At 40.5% G+C, this 21,396-nt stretch overlaps 1 protein-coding gene across 1 annotated transcript; it reads left to right on the top strand.

Annotated features, from left to right (window-relative positions):
• Window positions 1-17,182: 17,182 nt before the first annotated feature.
• Window positions 17,183-20,621, top strand: LOC110882113 (transcription factor mef2A-like). Its single transcript, XM_022130199.1, has 3 exons — window positions 17,183-17,491; window positions 19,689-19,918; window positions 20,168-20,621. The coding sequence occupies exons 1-3, from the start codon at window positions 17,183-17,185 to the stop codon at window positions 20,619-20,621; spliced, it is 993 nt and encodes a 330-aa protein (XP_021985891.1).
• The last annotated feature ends 775 nt before the right edge of the window (window positions 20,622-21,396 follow it).

Here is a 21,396-nt window from a genome sequence, read left to right as displayed (position 1 = left end):
CCACTGATTTTGCCTGTTCAGATTTTTCACTAACATCGTCCAAAACTTGATCAATAACATTTTTGACAACCTGAGATGAGTTATCAATATCAGACGCACTAAAAGTGATATCTATGTTATCAGGTAAATCATTCTCAATCGTTTTCAGTTTTATATTTAAAGCAGCTTCCACCCCATCTGGATATTTCTGTGTGTAATGATTCCACATTGGGGGTGGAACGCTGTTAAAGGCGAGTTTAGCATGTGGCTGTTGTGGTACAATTTGCTCTAAGACATAAGATGATGCCACATAACTCATCAGTTTCTTATCAATTCTATCGTTTTCTATTTTCGTCAACTCAAGCTGTTTTTGCAAAGATGCGATAGTATCCAAATGAAAGTTTACTTCTTTCTGTTTATCGAATAACGTTGATTGAGCCAGCTTTGTTGCTTTGTCATTTTCAAAACTTTCCTTTTTTATGATTTTAATTGACCTAGATAAAGTGTCGTAGGCTACTTTTAATTGTTCTAAATCAAATTTCATCATATCAGCATGTTGTTTCAAGTCTTGATACATAGTGTCTTTTACAAGGCACTCCGTGCACGTTTGTGAACAACGTTGACACGGTGTATCAAGGATTGGAACCTTTTCACCTAAAGCCTCATTCTCACAAGCCATGTTACCGACTGGAATTGACTCTGACTCAGACACTTTGACCTTGCTGATTTCAACAACTTCAGTTTCCTCTAGACCAGACACTTTGTCAACTGACTCTGGAACAACTGAGTCTACCTCTCTTAGTTTGCTCATAAGCGCTTTATCGGCTATCTCCTTCAGATCTTCCTTCGTCATTTCTTTTGACACGTCGATTAACTCCACAACTTCATCTTTCTTTGCTTCGAATCTCGGACATGTACCAGTTCTTGGGTCTTCGAAGAAATCTGCAAAAGTATCAAACACATTAGGAGACAAGATAGATTTCATAGTGTAAATAGATTCCTCCCTTTGATATCCGAAACTAAGATCATCAGATATAACTTCTTCAGTTTTAGCAGAATCTTTCACGGAGTCTTCGGTAAAAGTTTCCGGAATTTCTTGATTTACGCTTTCTACACCTACTTCACTCCCAATCTTAGGAACAGACTCAACATTCTCAGTAACTGTTTCTTCAACCACCTCGGAATCAGAATAAGCAACATCAGCATCTTTTCCATCACCATCTTCAGAAACTACGACTTCCTGCTCAGCATCTGACTTGGTAATCTCTGTCACTTTGGCCATCATCGCTTGATCATCTTTTTCAGGAATGAACTTATCCCAACTAAATCCGGAGGCAACTTTTTCATCATCCTGATTTACTATCAACGCTTTCTCAGGTTTGTTTTCGATCTGAGGTCTTTGAACTGCTGGCTGTTGGTTTGGACGATGATATATAGCTTGCTTGTAATAATCGTTTGTGAATGGATTCTGATGATTCTTGACTTCATGATTAGGACATTCTCTCTTAAAATGACCTTTTTCTTTACATTTAAAGCAGGTGACTTTGCTTTTGTCAAACCCCAATTTCTGATCCGGTCCTGACAAACTATTTCTTCCCGTGATTTCCATAAAACGCTGAGCTCTCCGTACCAAACTTGCCATTCCCCACTTGATATCGATCAATTCCAGCTCCTCCGGGTCTATTTGATCGTAATCTTCTTTGGTCATGTCAGGATTTCCGATCTTGCCCGCAACCAACCCTTCATACGCCTCCAAGACCGATCCCAATAAAGCAATATGTTGTTTTGCTGCAGTTTCAGTAATCTCATTACCATTTTTGATGTTGATTGCTATATTACAATGCACCCCAGTCACAACTGTTTGTTGATTCGATCCACTTGAACTTTGAGGAGAATAATCTGAAGATTTTGCGTTCGGTTCATAACTTGCAAATTTTGTAGTTTGATTTGTCTGATATGCGTTCGGAGTAACAGTAGAACCACTGTCTGCACTAAAACCCGTATGAATTTTTGGACTTTGAGCGTTTGTCATTGCAGGACTGCTCTTGAAATACAATGAGACATCTTGAGTTATGTTTGTCGAATTCATTTTCTTAATCTTCACTAACTCTAGTTCATGCGCCTCTATCTTTTCAATAAAATCACTCAAGCTGTAATTGAGAAAATCAGTTTTATTCTTCAGCATCATTAAGTATGTACCCCACTCATCGTACGGAAGAGCATCGCAAAGCTTATCAATCCATTCTTCGTTTGTTTTTACAATCTTCAAACGTCTCATCTCTTTCACTAAATGACAATATCGTTCAATCAGCTGTTTCGTTGATTCACCTTTTATCCCAGTAAATATATCAAACTCCTTTTTTAGCAATGCTGTTTTGCTCTTCATCATCGACTCACTACCATTGAACTTTTTTTCTAGTGAAAACCATATTGATGCAGAGGTATCGTTATGCTGTAAAAGCACTAGGATATCTTCTTTTATAGCTTGCTGCAAGATGCTAATCATTTTCTTCTCAGCCTTAAAATCTGCCTGCTCTATATCTGTTAAGCTTGCAACTGATTTAATACCCCCCTCCCGTCTTCTAGAGGTTCATATTCTCTTATAATCTTGATCCAACTCTCCAAATGATTGGCTTGCACCCAGGTCTTAAATCTTACCGACCAACCCGAGTATTCGTCGAGACTCATCAACTTAGGCGGTTTTTGCATTGTACCCAACTCATTTTCTAAGTTCACATTCTGCAAGATATTTGTTTGACCTTGTGTAGCACTCACACCCGAAAACATATTGTAAAAGTCTTGACTATCCATTTTCAGATTTTGCGAAAAATTTTTCAAACAGCCAGAAAAGCGATCCAGAAATAAACTATCCAGATGAACGATCCAGATAAGCGATCCAGAAACTTTTGAGCGAACCAGATATGCGATCCAGAAACCTTTGAGCGATCCAGAAATCTTTGAGCGATCCAGAAACCTTTGAGCGATCCAGAAACCTTAGAGCGATCCAGAAACCTTTGAGCGATCCAGAAACCTTTGAGCGATCCAGAAACCTTAGAGCGATCCAGAAACCTTTGAGCGATCCAGAAACCTTAGAGCGATCCAGAAACCTTTGAGCGATCCAGAAACCTTAGAGCGATCCAGAAACCTTTGAGCGGACTAGACCTTTTGAGCAGACTAGACTTTTGAGCGGACTAGATACCTTTGAGCGATTCAGAACTTGACTCTAAAGCGATCCAGAGCACAACCTTGGAGCGGTTCAGACACAATACTTGGAGCGATCCACCCTAAACGCGATCCACAAAAGCGAACTAGATGATGACGTAAGAGCAGTCCATATTCTCGAGTGATTTTAGTCCACTTTTACTCTGAATTTAGGTCTGAAACTTGCAAGGGTTTATCTCTACAGTATTATCTACCTTCTGTCCAAAATTTAGGTCATTTTCACCGTCGAATCAATCTAGATCTGAAAAAAATATCAAGAAACAACCTCGTATCGGGCAACTAGCTTACAACTGTGAGTCAATCTAAGCTAGTGCTGGCTATAAACGTGGCGGAATCACGTTTAAGCATGATACTAAGATAAATGTCACAGAAATGAGTAGAAAACAGAGAATTCTTCACTTTTAATACTTTTACTTCATTCAGCAACGATTGACAGAAAGTCAGCACTTCGACATACAAATCAAGACAACCGTTCCAAATGACAAGACATCAAGGGTTTATATAGGAAGTCTGGATCGCTTATATGACATGTCCATATAAGCGAACCAGCCTGGTTCGCTTATATGGACATATGTCATAAAAGCGGACCAGACCTATAAACAACATATAATTACATACAAACCCCTGTTCTATTACAAAAACAACTTATCTAGACCATATACATGAAACTAACTTCACAAAGACGCAGGCTTTAGACACTATGCACTAACAGTAATACTTTTTATTTTTAATCTTTTCGCACTTTTTATTTGGTTATGTATTAATGACTTTAATAACTTGTTTCTTATGTTGAAGGTGAGTCTTCCTTATCGTTTGTCTGTGGTGTCTTGGCATTATTTTACTGTCTATATAAAATAAAAGATTTTCACCATTCATATCTCTACGGTCTATATGGAGGTATGTTGGCTACCTGGTCGGGGGTTAAGGGAACAGTTTGGTAAGAGTCTTGCCTTGTTCAGGGTATAGATCCTGCAAGGACCTGGGTCAACTTTAGTAGGACCTCCTTTAATACCCACTAGTATTGGATGGCGGGGGTCCGAACTCCTTGACCCCCTCATATGTAAACTACTATTAAAACTTTAACCCGGCTACTTAGGACTGTATCCCTGCTGACTCCGACTACTTAGCCGAGGGTAACGTCACCTCCAGAAGAGCGGCCTACCACAATATGCATTAATAACTTAATTAATTATCTTTCAATAATCCAACCCTTTAGGATTGTATCCTTGCTGACTCAAACTACTGGGTTGAGGGTAACGTCACCTTCAGAAGAGGGGCCTACTACAATAACTAAGATAATCTCTTAAAAAGTGCAAAAGTGCGGAAATAATCAAAGGTTACACTAAACACGAGTCGGATCCAAGTGATTCATCTTGTCTATCTGTTTTTTATTTTATTTTATTTTTCAGCATTTTAGTTAGTTTTATTTTTCTAGTTTAAAAACCTTTTTCTAAACTTTTGATTTGATTAGACGTGGAGGATAAACCGGTATTAAAAGCTCTTGTGTCCTTGGACGACCTCGGTATCTTACCAACACTATACTACGCTCACGATGGGTGCACTTGCCCATATGTGTGTTTAGTGTTAGTAAATATTGTGTTTTATAAATTTAAAACTTGGCTAAAAAGTGTTAAAGGGCTTAAAATATACATTAAGAACTATATGACACTTCACAGTCATCAAGGTCGAACGTGGCTCATTGCCGCCACGTGTTTCTGCTACCACCTCTGCTGCTACAGCTACCACACCTGCTAGTGATAACAAGCGTAAGTGGAACGATGCTGACAAAGCAACCAGTGCAAGTCAATCTCAGAAGAAGCCTGACAACAACAACACCCGCAGTTTTAGCCAGTTGTCCTCTGTCAATCAGAATCAGAACCACAACCAGACTTCCGGTTATACAGGGAAACAGCCGAAGTGCAATAAGTGTGGTTACCATCACTATGGTCAGTGTAGTCGAGCATATCAAAGGTGTGACAAGCTGGGTCACATGGCGAAAGATTGTAGAGCTCCACACCCCAAGCAACAACAACAGCAATCTCAGCAACAGCAGTAGAGGCAGCAACCCTATCAGAATCGGGGCGACAATAGGGGATGCTATCAGTGCGGCAGTGAAGGGCACTTCAAGAAGGATTGCCCACAATTGAACCAGAATGCCAACAACAACAATGGGGGTAACCGCCAGAACAACAACAATGCTGGGAATAATAACAATGGGAATAACGGTGGGAATGGCGCTCGCGGTAGGGCGTTCACTATTGGGGCAGGCGATGCAAGGAACGATGGCAATGTCGTGACCGATACGTTCTCTGTTAATGGTATTATTGCTTCTGTGTTATTTGACTCTGGTGCCGACTGGAGTTATGTGTCTTTGGGGTTCAGTCGTCTGCTAGGGTTGACTCCCGTGTCTTTCGTGAATAAGCATGTAGTGGAATTAGCTGATGGCAAGTCGATAGAAGCCACACATGTATTCTTAGGGTGTAAACTCGATCTTCTAGGTTAAGTGTTCGACATTGACCCTCTTCCCATCTCTCTTGGTAGTTTTGATATAGTCATTGGTATGGACTGGTTGTCCAAACACAGAGCAGACATACTTTACAAGGAGAAGATCGTGCGTGTACCACTCCTTGGCGGGGAATCGTTATCTGTTCAGGGTCATCGAAGCGGTGCAACCGTCAACATCATTTCATCCATGAAAGCCCAGAAATGTTTGCGAAAGGGCCACCCTGCTATTCTAGCACTTGTTACTGACACCTTTTCTAAAGAGAAGAAAATCGAAGATCTACCAGTCGTTCGAGAGTTTCCTGATGTTTTTCCCGAGGAACTTCCAGGCTTACCTCCGCATCGTCAAGTGGAATTCCAAATTGATCTTACACCAGGAGCAGCTCCGATTGCTCGCGCACCATATCGTCTTGCACCTGGGGAGTTGCAAGAGTTGTCAAACCAACTTCAAGAACTGTTGGATAGGGGTAGGGTTGTGCAATGGTTCAGAACCGGACCGAACCGAACCAAACCGGAACCGAATCGAAACCGTTAATTGCTAAATTTAAGAACCGGAACCGGACCGTATTATAACGGTTCCGATTCGGTTCCGAACCGGTTAAACGGTTCTCGTGTAAACGGTTCTCGCGGGAACCGGTTGACAATTAAATCGTAAAATTAACAATTCAATAAAAACGAATCAAACCATTTAAAACATTAACTAAGAGTTGCAACATTCAAATTTCAAACCAACCAAAATAAAAGTAGCAAAACAACAATAAAAAATTTCAAGCCATAAAACAAACTCTAAATAAAACTATTACAACCATCGTGTTAACAATTAAAACAAACATCTTCAAACTTTATTCGATCTTCATCCTCTCAGTCTTCTCATAAACTTCTAAATGAAACAAAGTGTTAGCAATAAAAAAATAAACGAATAATGCATGTACTATATTTGGTTCACGTGAATAGATTGATCAGTACTGCATCTACTGTATTTACCAAGCGATACACTATTTATATACACATTTACAATTTGATCAACATTGATTTGATTATTTTTGTTCAATTTTTATTTTCACATACAGAAAACTATATGTATCAGAAAGCAAACATTTAGAAAGAAAATATATGCAATCATAAAAAAAGGTCATGTAGAATAGCTTACCTGTATTTGCAGGGTGTTGATGGAGATAAACTTGTGTGATAGCAATTAGGGTTAGGGTTGAGAGATGGAGAAGAATTAGAAGATGAAAGATGAGATCGTGGAATGAATATAAGAGGAGGGAATAAGAATTAGGATGGTCGTATGATGTTGAAAAAGCCCATTAATAAAATAGAGTTTTAAATATTTATAATCCCAACTGGTTCTAGCGGTTCTTTAACCGGAACCGTGGTTTTAACCAGAACCGAACTGGGAACCATTTTTACCCAAATTTAAGAACTAGAACCAGACCCTATATACAAAAATACGGTTTAGATCTAGCGGTTCCGGTTCGGTTCCCCGGTTCTGGCGGTTCTGAACCGTATACTGCTCAGCCCTAGATAGGGGTTTTATCCGACCCAGTTCTTCGCCTTGGGGAGCCCCATTTCTGTTTGTGAAGAAGAAGGACGGATCCTTTCGCATGTGTATTGATTATCGCGAACTCAATAAGGTGACGGTCAAGAATCGTTATCCTCTGCCACGTATCGACGACCTATTCGACCAGTTGCAAGGGTCGAGCTTCTACTCGAAGATTGTCGTTGCGAGTCGAGACCAGTGAATTGAGAAGCTGGTTCCGAGTCGAGACTAGGAAATTGATTACTCGAAACCAACGAAGGTTGTGATGTGTGTAAAATGCAACATATAAATCACATCAATTAAGGCATAAAACTAACCCTTTTTAAGTACTAATGTTGGAAAAAGAGTGTTTTTGTCTTCCTTTTGTATTTTCAGGATGAAATGAGCTCAAAATCACAAAAGAAGTAAAAAGACAGCTAATTCTACCATAAATACAAGAAAAGGAACAAAAGTGGACTGCCCGGACCCTCAACGGCATCTCCCAAGGAAAAAGAGAAGAAACAGAGTCTGAACACGCCCCGTGTCCAGCGAACACGGGGGCGTGCCCAGGAAGCAGCAGAAAAGACAAACCAGTAGAAGCTTCCATTGCCCACCACGGGGCCGTGTCCAGCGGGCACGGGGGCGTGGTGAAAGTACAGCAGGCGCATTAATTGTAATTCGCAATTACAATTAATGAGGAGAGAGAGTGTCAGGCGGGCACGGGGCCGTGTCCAGCGGACACGGGGCCGTGTCCAGCCTTCTGTTCAGCCTATAAATAGAGGAGCTTGGCTTCATTCTCTCTCATCCCTTGGCACACCACCTCTCTCACACCTCATCCACCACCCACCACCACCATAACACCATCATCCACCACCATCATCCATTGTCCATCGTAGAGTGTGTGAGTCGTCTCGGGATCCAAGATTGATCGTAAGAGTTCTTGACAATCAAGGCCATGTTTGCCTAAGTCTCTTACATCACTTGGTGAAGACAAGTGTTTAGTATAATACTTTTTATTTTTAATCTTTTGCACTTTTTATTTGGTTTTGTATTAATGACTTTAATAACTAGTTACTTATGTTGAAGGTGATCTTTCCTTATCGTTTGTCCGTGGTGTCTTGGCATTATTTTACTGTCTATATAAAATAAAAGATTTTCACCATTCATATCTCCACGGTCTATATGGAGGTATGTTGGCTACCTGGTCGGGGGTTAAGGGAACGGTTTGGTAAGGGTCTTGCCCTTGTTCAGCGTTTAGAGGTCCTGCTTGGGACCTGGGTCAAATTTAGTAGGATCTCCTTCAATGCCCATAGGTATTGGATGGCGGGGATCCAAACTCTTTGACCCCCTCATAAGTTAACTACTATTAATACTATAACCCGGCTACTTAGGACTGTATCCCTGCTGAATCAGACTACTTAGCCGAGGGTAACGTCACCGCCAAAAGCGGGGCCTACCACAATTTGCATTAATAACTTAATTCATTATCTTTCAATAATCCGACCCTTTAGGATTGTATCCTTGCTGACTTAAACTACTGGGTTGAGGGTAACGTCGCCTTCAAAAGAGGGGCCTACTACAATAACTAAGATAATCTCTTAAATAAGTGCAAAAGTGCGAAAATAATCAAAGGTTATACTAATACACGTGTCGGATCCAAGTGATTCATCTTGTCTATCTGTTTTTATTTTATTTTTATTTTCAGCATTTAGTTAGTTTTTATTTTTCTTAGTTTAAAACATTTTTCTAACCTTTTTGATTTGATTAGACGTTGAGGATAAACCGGTATTAAAAGCTCTTGTGTCCTTGGACGACCTCGGTATCTTACCAACACTATACTACGTCCACGATGGGTGCACTTGCCCATATGTGTGTTTAGTGTTAGTGAATATCGTGTTTTATAAATTTAAAACTTGGCTAAAAGTGTAAAAAGGGCTTAAATATATATCAAAAATATATACACACTGACACGCATCAAGTTTTTGGCGCCGTTGCCGGGGACACAAGGATTTTAAGAAAGCTTAAAATCGACGGCCTAATCTATTTTTTAAAAAACCTTTTTAAAACGCGCGCATTTTTCTGCATTTTAGTTTAGTTTTGCATTTACAGTAGCCTGAACACGGGGCCGTGCTCACTGAACACGCCCCCGTGCTGCATATTTTTAGAGTAGATACCCAGATACAGAGTCTGAACACGGGGCCGTGTCCACTGAACACGCCCCCGTGCTCAACGTGACCAGTAAATTTAATTAAAACGCCCAGATACAGTCCCTGAACACGGGGCCGTGTTCACTCAACACGGGGCCGTGTCCAGCTTCTGTTTCCGTCTTATTTTTGTTTTCTGGTCCCGAGACTCAGTTGTGGTCTGTTGAGTGATTCTTATAGATCAATACTCAAGAGGTTACAACTACACCTATGATGAGGATGATTATAGGGGTAATTATTGTACTAATTGTCGTAACGCACGCTCGGTTCAATATAATAACTCATATCAACCATCCAATTCATACAACCATTATGAGGAGCCCAGGTACGAGCCATCAACTTCATACACATCCTATGAAGACCAAAGGTATGAACCTCCTCCTTCATACTCATATTTTGATGAACCAAGGTATGAGCCTTCATACTCATACTTTGAAGATTCAACATATGAGCCACCACCTTCATACACTTATTATGAGGAACCATGGCGTGAACAACCCACCTCATATGAGTACTATGAAGAACAAAGTTTCGACCCTTATCCATCATGTACTTACAATGAAGAACAATGGTGTGAACCATCTACTTCATATGAGTACTATGAGGAACCAACGATCGAACAACCGGATTCAAGCTTTGAGGATCCAAATTCTTTCAATCTCACCGAAGTGACCAATAGGATATTAGAACACATTAAAACTATCGAACGTTGCATAAAAGAATCTCGCGCAAGGGAAGAGGAGTCCCGCGCAAGAGAAGAGCTAAAAAATGATAATAACGTAGAGATAGTTGAAAGTGTAAAAATGGAAGAACAAGAAAGTGAAAAACTGACACATGAGTTAAACAACGAAAATGGTGAGTCCGATAATGTTAAAATTCAAGAAGAGTCTAATTTTGAAGAAATTAACCTCTTGTCACCTACTTTCGAAAATCATTGTTTAATAACCCCTCATGCCAAGTTTTTAAAAGAGTTAAACACTAGTGCTAAAATCAAAGAAATAGTGAGTGTTAAGTTAACTAATGATCAAACCTCGCTAATAAAAGAAGATCCTTTTGAAATTAACATTACACCGGTTCCATGTTTCTTTCAAAATTCCTTTATTAGTAATATCACCATTGATAAAGATCTTTGTGTTAACATAATGCCTAACTATATTTTTGAAAAATTAAGTGTTAGTGATTTTACTCCACTCCAAATACCCATTTTTCTATCCAATCGGAAAGTAATGAAATCAATCGGTGTAGTTGAAGATGTTTTGGTTCAAACAAATCAATTAGTAATCCCAACCGACTTCGTCATCCTAGATGACGCCCCCTTAGTCTTGGGAAAGCCTTTTGTGCAAACTCATAGAGCTTTGAAAAACCGGAAATTCAACAATCTACCTCTTCAATTAGGGGCATTCAAAAGGAGCATAGATCTTGAGCGCTCAATGAAATATCCTTTTGGCAACAATGACCCCCTAATTGAAGATGAAGCTGAACCACCCGATACAACCAACGAAGAGGACCACTTTGTCGAGGAAGAGATAGCCATAGAACAAACCTTTAAGGTTCTTGATCTAGATGAGCCACAAAATAAGGTGTCTTCTAAAGACCCACCCATTGAGCTCAAAGAACTTCCTAAAGGTTTGGAATATGCTTTCCTAGGCAAAGAAAGTAGTTTACCCGTAATTATTTCATCTAAATTAAGTAATATAGAAAAAGAGAAATTAGTTAACCTACTTAAAAAACACAAAAACGCGATCGCTTGGAAGCTTGTAGATATTAAAGGAATAAGCCCTTCCATGTGCACGCACAAAATTTTAATGAATGATGACTACAAAACGGTAATTCAACCACAACGAAGAGTGAACCCCAATGTTCAAGAAGTGGTTAAGAATGAAGTCATCAAACTACTCGACGCCGGACTAATCTACCCTATCTCCGATAGCCCGTGGGTAAGTCCCGTTCAAGTAGTCCCAAAGAAAGGAGGTATGACGGTAATAACTAACGAGAAAAATGAATTAATACCAACGAGAACCGTCACAGGATGGAGAGTCTGTATAGATTATAGGCGATTAAATGAAGCGACTAGGAAAGACCACTTTCCTTTGCCCTTCATTGATCAAATGTTAGAAAGATTATCCGGTCATAAATTTTATTGTTTCTTAGATGGTTTTTCAGGTTACTTTCAAATACCGATAGCACCAGAAGACCAAGAGAAAACAACTTTCACATGTCCCTACGGAACTTTTGCATATCGACGCATGCCATTCGGTCTATGTAATGCGCCTGCAACATTCCAACGTTGTATGGTCGCCATTTTCCATGATATGATCGAAAAGACAATGGAAGTCTTCATGGATGACTTTTCTATCTTTGGAGACTCATATGACCAATGCCTCGATAATCTTGAACGAATGCTATCCCGATGGAGGAAACTAACCTCGCCCTTAACTGGGAAAAATGCCATTTCATGGTAACAGAGGGAATAGTACTCGGTCACAAAATCTCAAGCGAAGGAATGGAAGTTGATCGAGCAAAAATAGAGACTATTTCTCGATTACCTCCTCCATCCTCCGTGCGAGCAATCAGAAGTTTCCTAGGACATGCCGGATTTTATAGAAGGTTTATCAAAGACTTTTCAAAAATTTCAAGGCCTCTAACAAAATTACTTGAAAAAGATGCACCCTTCATCTTTGACAAGGAATGCAATCAAGCATTTCTGACCCTCAAGGAAATGCTAGTCAATGCACCTATCATGATAGCGCCAGATTGGAAATTTCCTTTCGAAATCATGTGCGATGCAAGTGACTTCGCTGTTGGAGCAGTCTTGGGACAAAGAAAAGAAAAACATTTCCACCCAATTTATTATGCTAGTAAAACTCTTAATGATGCGCAAGAAAATTATACAACTACAGAAAAAGAATTACTAGCGGTGGTATTTGCTTTTGATAAATTTCGTTCTTATCTTGTTCTTTCTAAAACAGTAGTCTATACAGACCATGCAGCCATCAGGTACCTCTTCAAGAAGCAAGACGCAAAACCCCGTTTGATAAGATGGATTCTACTCCTCCAAGAATTCGACATTGAAATCAAAGACAAAAGAGGAGCAGAAAACACTGCTGCAGATCATCTCTCACGCTTAGAAGACCCAGCTTTGGAGACAACCAGAGACGAGCAAATCAACGAGAAATTTCCCACGGAATCCTTGGAAATGATGGAGAGTAGACAAGAACCATGGTATGCCGACAACGCTAACTTCTTAGCTAGCGGTGTAGTCACCAAAGGATGGCCACATCATCAAAGAAAAAAATTCTTTGCTGATGTAAAGCGTTACTTTTGGGAAGACCCCTATCTTTTCAAAATGTGTGCCGACCAGCTCATCCGAAGGTGTGTCTATGGTAATGAAGCACGAAGAATTCTCCATCATTGTCATGAAGGTCCATACGGAGGACGGGACGGTGAGCTTTCAGAGAATGCAAGGCTATGCATGGAACCCGCAAGAGGCTCTAGTTCTTCATGCACCACATCCCCATTTTCAGTATCCACCCCAAGGCGATGCGGGCCAATCCTCCTCTCAAGGAGGTGGTTTTCCTAACTTTCAAAGTTTACATGATCTTTTGCAGGAAAACCTCATGTGCTCAAGGAACACCTACAACCTCGCCAACAACACACACCACCGGGTTGGAGCTATCGAACGCAACATTAACGATATACAAGATGATATCGGTAGCATCCGGGAGTACATGGCGAGGCAAGGGGGTGGAGGTGATGGTAGTGATGAAGACATGGAGTAGGAGGCTTGGAGGAACAAGGGGCTGGCTGGTGATGAGCCCACAGGTTTGAATGCCCTTCTTATCTATCAAACAATTCATGGCCTGCGTGCCATTTGTCGAACAATTTACTTTCCCTAACTATTTTTTATCTTTATTTTGTTTTACTTTATGTTTGGATAATGCTTGACAATGGTAATTTTAGGATGGTTTGTGCTTGGTTGGTTGGTATTGAGTGATTAAACAGGTGCAATGCAAGGGTTAGAGTGCTAAACATTAGCACTTGCAGCCCCAGGATGGAGAAACCGGGAGACAAAACCTAATTTTTTGGGCTAACAGACTGTCCACACGGGGACATGTCCAGCCGACACGCCCCCGTGTCCATCTCCCAGTTCTGCTGTTTGGCTACTGACCTGCAATTTTTTGCCAGACACGAGGTCGTGTTCAGCCGACACGCCCCGTGTTCAGCTTCTGTAAGTTATCGTTACTGGCAGTTCACCACGGGGTCGTGTCCAATGGGCACGGGGCCATGTCCAGACTGCCAGTAACACAAATCTTTGCTTTTTAACCCACTTTTATACATTCTAATCAACCAAAAACCTTATTTTTGGACACATTGAGGACAATGTGTAATTTAAGTGTGGGGGGATGCTAAAACCTTGAAATTTTGCGAAATCCTAAACACAAGCCTTACACAAAACTCTATTGGAACCGCTAAACACCCCAAATTTTTTCAAAAACTTTTTCATTTTTTATTTACTTGTCTTAGTTTAAGTTGGGAATAACAAGTTCTAAAAAGGTTATATTTTTACAAGTTTACAACCGATAGCGTCGTGATAAAAAAGGAACCAACATAAGAAAATTATGAAACGGTATAACAAGTCTAGTTTAAAATTCGATTATATATGCTTGGTCACATTAAAAACCCATTCCCACAAAAGTGAGTTTTGAGCCTTTATTGAGCATAAAAATACACATATTTAGATTAAATGCTCATTTTTTGTTTCTTGTGTGAATAGCCGCTCGGTCCTTACAAATCTAGAACTTGCCACGACGATACATTCCCGGTCCTTACCAACTTAAACCCAAGTAAGTAAATGATGGAGGCATTAGGACTAACCATTTTTTCTTTCAAAACCATTATTTTTCAGTTTTTTTTACCTACCCAAAATCCCCCTAGATAGCCCCTTTGAGCCTAAACCTTTCATTTCATTACCCCAAAAATTTTTTTTTTTACCCACCAAAAACTTTTTTATTTATTTTTTTTAGTAACAAGTTCGCTTTTTCGTAAACTCACCTTTTTATGTGACGATGAAAAAAAAATATATATATATATACGATGAAGTCAAAAACAAACAAAAGCTATAAAAGCTTGTTTGGAGAAATACTTCAAAATAAAAAAAGTCACTAAAAACAAGGTACTTCACGAAAACCGACGCTTGTTACGATTTTCGCCCTTTTTACTAACCACTAACCAACCACCCACCTTTAAACCCAAGCCTTCACCCAAAAAGTCCTCTTGATATTTACAAAGGTAAAAAGTTAAAAAGGAGGAGGATTGATTGCTTGGCAAGCCTATGGAAGACGTGAGTTCCGTGCCGCTCTCGAGTGATTCACTAAATATACACCTTCGGCCGAGTGTTGAGTGATCTCCCGTGAGGTATGTGAACTTGTATATAAATGGAATTTTAATAAGGCATGCTATGCCCAAATAAGTAATTCATCTTATGAAAAGTTCAAAATAAATCATAACGAATAGGATTGTAAATAAATAAAAATAAATCCTATAAAAACCTTGGATTCCCGACACTCTAGGACAAGCTAAAAAACTTCTCTTCTACCTATTCCATTTGGGAGTGTAAGCCACATTTAAAGAGTTTTGCTTGAGGACAAGCAAAAGTTCAAGTGTGGGGGTATTTGATGTGTGTAAAATGCAACATATAAATCACATCAATTAAGGCATAAAACTAACCCTTTTTAAGTACTAATGTTGGAAAAAGAGTGTTTTTGTCTTCCTTTTGTATTTTCAGGATGAAATGAGCTCAAAATCACAAAAGAAGCAAAAAGACAGCTAATTCTACCATAAATACAAGAAAAGGAACAAAAGTGGACTGCCCGGACCCTCAACGGCATCTCCCAAGGCAAAAGAGAAGAAACAGAGTCTGAACACGCCCCGTGTCTAGCGAACACGGGGGCGTGCCCAGGAAGCAGCAGAAAAGACAAACCAGTAGAAGCTTCCATTGCCCACCACGGGGCCGTGTCCAGCGGGCACGGGGGCGTGGTGAAAGTACAGCAGGCGCATTAATTGTAATTCGCAATTACAATTAATGAGGAGAGAGAGTGTCAGGCGGGCACGGGGCCGTGTCCAGCGGACACAGGGCCGTGTCCAGCCTTCTGTTCAGCCTATAAATAGAGGAGCTTGGCTTCATTCTCTCTCATCCCTTGGCACACCACCTCTCTCACACCTCATCCACCACCCACCACCACCATAACACCATCATCCACCACCATCATCCATTGTCCATCGTAGAGTGTGTGAGTCGTCTCGGGATCCAAGATTGATCGTAAGAGTTCTTAACAATCAAGGCCATGTTTGCCTAAGTCTCTTACATCACTTGGTGAAGACAAGTGTTTAGTATAATACTTTTTATTTTTAATCTTTTGCACTTTTTATTTGGTTTTGTATTAATGACTTTAATAACTAGTTACTTATGTTGAAGGTGATCTTTCCTTATCGTTTGTCCGTGGTGTCTTGGCATTATTTTACTGTCTATATAAAATAAAAGATTTTCACCATTCATATCTCCACGGTCTATATGGAGGTATGTTGGCTACCTGGTCGGGGGTTAAGGGAACGGTTTGGTAAGGGTCTTGCCCTTGTTCAGCGTTTAGAGGTCCTGCTTGGGACCTGGGTCAAATTTAGTAGGATCTCCTTCAATGCCCATAGGTATTGGATGGCGGGGATCCAAACTCTTTGACCCCCTCATAAGTTAACTACTATTAATACTATAACCCGGCTACTTAGGACTGTATCCCTGCTGACTCAGACTACTTAGCCGAGGGTAACGTCACCGCCAAAAGCGGGGCCTACCACAATTTGCATTAATAACTTAATTCATTATCTTTCAATAATCCGACCCTTTAGGATTGTATCCTTGCTGACTCAAACTACTGGGTTGAGGGTAACGTCGCCTTCAAAAGAGGGGCATACTACAATAACTAAGATAATCTCTTAAATAAGTGCAAAAGTGCGAAAATAATCAAAGGTTATACTAATACACGTGTCGGATCCAAGTGATTCATCTTGTCTATCTGTTTTTATTTTATTTTTATTTTCAGCATTTAGTTAGTTTTTATTTTTCTTAGTTTAAAACATTTTTCTAACCTTTTTGATTTGATTAGACGTTGAGGATAAACCGGTATTAAAAGCTCTTGTGTCCTTGGACGACCTCGGTATCTTACCAACACTATACTACGTCCACGATGGGTGCACTTGCCCATATGTGTGTTTAGTGTTAGTGAATATCGTGTTTTATAAATTTAAACTTTTCCCTCTTCTTATTTAGAATCATGTGTGGACGAGGACATGGACGTGGTCACATCGCTATGACTCAGGCTGAGTTGACAAATCTGATTAACACCCGTGTGGCTGAGGCATTAGCAGCCTATCAAGCTAGTACGATATGTGCCAAATCTTCTTTATTCTTGTGTCGCGTACATAACTCTTACCCTTGTGTTGTATTTCCTTTCGTCCATTAGGTCAGCAAGCGAATCAGAATCAAAACCATCTGCATGCTTGCACTTTCAAGACGTTATGGATTGTAAGCCACAGACCTTCAGTGGGACTGAAGGGGCTACTTCGATGGTTCGAGAAAGCTGAGTCAGTGTTCGCTATGTGTAACTGTCCCGTGGGGGACCAGGTGAAGTATGCTACTGGCACTTTGGAGGATGGTGCCTTAGCTTGGTGGAATGCCCAGGTGCAGATGTTGGGTATCGAGATGGCTAATGCAACGACTTGGGATGATTTTAAGGAGTTGATGCGGGAAGAGTACTATCCTCGTGATGAGGTTCGGAAGCTAGAGAACGAGTACTACGATTTGAAGATGGAAGGATTCGAGATCGAGGTTTACACGAAACGATCTCATGAACTAGCAATTTTGTGCCCTAACCTGTCTCGACCTCCACATCGACGAATTGAGTTGTATCTCAAGGGCTTAGCACCAGCTGTAAAGGGGTATGTCACTGCTGCAAACCTTAACAATCTACCTCAGATCATCCGTTTAGCACCCAAGATCACTGACCAAGAGGTCTGATGTGTGCAAAATGCAACATATAAATTACATCAAATATGGCATAAAACTAACCCTTTTTTAGTACTAATGTTGGAAAAAGTGTGTTTTTGTCTTTCTTTGTATTTTCAGGATTAAATGAGCTCAAATGAACAAAAGAAGCTAAAAGGCAGCTAAATATAACATAAATACAAGAAAAGGAATAAACGTGGCATGCCCGATCCCTCGACAGCATCTCCCCAAGCAAAAACAAGAGAACAGAAGGCTGAACACGCCCCGTGCTCACTGAGCACGGGGGCGTACCCAAGTGTCTGCAGAAAAGACAAAGTTGTAGAAGCTTCTATCAACCACCACGGGGGCGTGCCCAGCGGACACGGGGCCGTGGTCAACTCTAAGATTCGCAGAATCTGAGGAAATCTTGATAGTATAGATATGCTTCTGCACACGAGGTCGTGCCCAGCGGACAGGGGGGCGTGGTCAACTAATGCAGACAAACTGCAATTAATGAAGAAAGAGAAGATGGGTGGACACAGGGCCGTGCCCAATGGACACGTGTCCGGGCTTCTGTGCAGGCTATAAATAAGGGTGCTTGGCTCACATGCAAACCATCCCTTGGCAAACCACCTCTCTCCCATTTCACCCACACTCCACCACCACCACACACCATCATCCACACACCATCATCCACCACCATCATCCATCATCCATCATAGAGTGTGTGTAGTAGTCTCAGGATCCAAGATTGATCATAAGAGTTCTTGACAATCAAAGGCCATGTTTGCCTAAGTCTCTTACATCACTTGGTGAAGACAAGTGTCTAGTGTAATACTTTTTATTTTTAATCTTTTCGCACTTTTTATTTGGTTATGTATTAATGACTTTAATAACTTGTTTCTTATGTTGAAGGTGAGTCTTCCTTATCGTTTGTCTGTGGTGTCTTGGCATTATTTTACTGTCTATATAAAATAAAAGATTTTCACCATTCATATCTCTACGGTCTATATGGAGGTATGTTGGCTACCTGGTCGGGGGTTAAGGGAACAGTTTGGTAAGAGTCTTGCCTTGTTCAGGATATAGATCCTGCAAGGACCTGGGTCAACTTTAGTAGGACCTCCTTCAATACCCACTAGTATTGGATGGCGGGGGTCCGAACTCCTTGACCCCCTCATATGTAAAATACTATTAAAACTTTAACCCGACTACTTAGGACTGTATCCCTGCTGAGTCCGACTACTTAGCTGAGGGTAACGTCACCTCCAGAAGAGCGGCCTACCACAATATGCATTAATAACTTAATTAATTATCTTTCAATAATCCAACCCTTTAGGATTGTATCCTTGCTGACTCAAACTACTGGGTTGAGGGTAACGTCACCTTCAGAAGAGGGGCCTACTACAATAACTAAGATAATCTCTTAAAAAGTGCAAAAGTGCGGAAATAATCAAAGGTTACACTAAACACGAGTCGGATCCAAGTGATTCATCTTGTCTATCTGTTTTTTATTTTATTTTATTTTTCAGCATTTTAGTTAGTTTTATTTTTCTAGATTAAAAACCTTTTTCTAAACTTTTGATTTGATTAGACGTGGAGGATAAACCGGTATTAAAAGCTCTTGTGTCCTTGGACGACCTCGGTATCTTACCAACACTATACTACGCTCACGATGGGTGCACTTGCCCATATGTGTGTTTAGTGTTAGTAAATATTGTGTTTTATAAATTTAAAACTTGGCTAAAAAGTGTTAAAGGGCTTAAAATATACATTAAAAACTATATGACACTTCACAGTCATCAAGGTCGAACGTGGCTCATTGCCGCCACGTGTTTCTGCTACCACCTCTGCTGCTACAGCTACCACACCTGCTAGTGATAACAAGCGTAAGTGGAACGATGCTGACAAAGCAACCAGTGCAAGTCAATCTCAGAAGAAGCCTGACAACAACAACACCCGTAGTTTTAGCCAGTCGTCCTCTGTCAATCAGAATCAGAACCACAACCAGACTTCCGGTTATACAGGGAAACAGCCGAAGTGCAATAAGTGTGGTTACCATCACTATGGTCAGTGTAGTCGAGCATATCAAAGGTGTGACAAGCTGGGTCACATGGCGAAAGATTGTAGAGCTCCACACCCCAAGCAACAACAACAGCAATCTCAGCAACAGCAGTAGAGGCAGCAACCCTATCAGAATCGGGGCGACAATAGGGGATGCTATCAGTGCGGCAGTGAAGGGAACTTCAAGAAGGATTGCCCACAATTGAACCAAAATGCCAACAACAACAATGGGGGTAACCGCCAGAACAACAACAATGCTAGGAATAATAACAATGGGAATAACGGTGGGAATGGCGCTCGCGGTAGGGCGTTCACTATTGGGGCAGGCGATGCAAGGAACGATGGCAATGTCGTGACCGATACGTTCTCTGTTAATGGTATTATTGCTTCTGTGTTATTTGACTCTGGTGCCGACTGGAGTTATGTGTCTTTGGGGTTCAGTCGTCTGCTAGGGTTGACTCCCGTGTCTTTCGTGAATAAGCATGTAGTGGAATTAGCTGATGGCAAGTCGATAGAAGCCACACATGTATTCTTAGGGTGTAAACTCGATCTTCTAGGTTAAGTGTTCGACATTGACCCTCTTCCCATCACTCTTGGTAGTTTTGATATAGTCATTGGTATGGACTGGTTGTCCAAACACAGAGCAGACATACTTTACAAGGAGAAGATCGTGTGTGTACCACTCCTTGGCGGGGAATCGTTATCTGTTCAGGGTCATCGAAGCGGTGCAACCGTCAACATCATTTCATCCATGAAAGCCCAGAAATGTTTGCGAAAGGGCTACCCTGGTATTCTAGCACTTGTTACTGACACCTTTTCTAAAGAGAAGAAAATCGAAGATCTACCAGTCGTTCGAGAGTTTCCTGATGTTTTTCCCGAGGAACTTCCAGGCTTACCTCCGCATCGTCAAGTGGAATTCCAAATTGATCTTACACCAGGAGCAGCTCCGATTGCTCGCGCACCATATCGTCTTGCACCTGGGGAGTTGCAAGAGTTGTCAAACCAACTTCAAGAACTGTTGGATAGGGGTAGGGTTGTGCAATGGTTCAGAACCGGACCGAACCGAACCAAACCGGAACCGAATCGAAACCGTTAATTGCTAAATTTAAGAACCGGAACTGGACCGTATTATAACGGTTCCGATTCGGTTCCGAACCGGTTAAACGGTTCTCGTGTAAACGGTTCTCGCGGGAGCCGGTTGACTATTAAATCGTAAAATTAACAATTCAATAAAAACGAATCAAACCATTTAAAACATTAACTAAGAGTTGCAACATTCAAATTTCAAACCAACCAAAATAAAAGTAGCAAAACAACAATAAAAAATTTCAAGCCATAAAACAAACTCTAAATAAAACTATTACAACCATCGTGTTAACAATTAAAACAAACATCTTCAAACTTTATTCGATCTTCATCCTCTCAATCTTCTCATAAACTTCTAAATGAAACAAAGTGTTAGCAATAAAAAAATAAACGAATAATGCATCTACTATATTTGGTTCACGTGAATAGATTGATCAGTACTGCATTTACTGTATTTACCAAGCGATACACTATTTATATACACATTTACAATTTGATCAACATTGATTTGATTATTTTTGTTCAATTTTTATTTTCACATACAGAAAACTATATGTATCAGAAAGCAAACATTTAGAAAGAAAATATATGCAATCATAAAAAAAGGTCATGTAGAATAGCTTACCTGTATTTGCAGGGTGTTGATGGAGATAAACTTGTGTGATAGCAATTAGGGTTAGGGTTGAGAGATGGAGAAGAATTAGAAGATGAAAGATGAGATCGTGGAATGAATATAAGAGGAGGGAATAAGAATTAGGATGGTCGTATGATGTTGAAAAAGCCCA

This window comes from Helianthus annuus, chromosome 10 (genome assembly GCF_002127325.2).
Source record: "Helianthus annuus cultivar XRQ/B chromosome 10, HanXRQr2.0-SUNRISE, whole genome shotgun sequence".
Classification (NCBI taxonomy): Eukaryota; Viridiplantae; Streptophyta; class Magnoliopsida; order Asterales; family Asteraceae; genus Helianthus; species Helianthus annuus.
The sequence above is the reverse complement of the archived record's forward strand: the minus strand, read 5'-3'. Positions and strand labels throughout refer to the sequence as shown.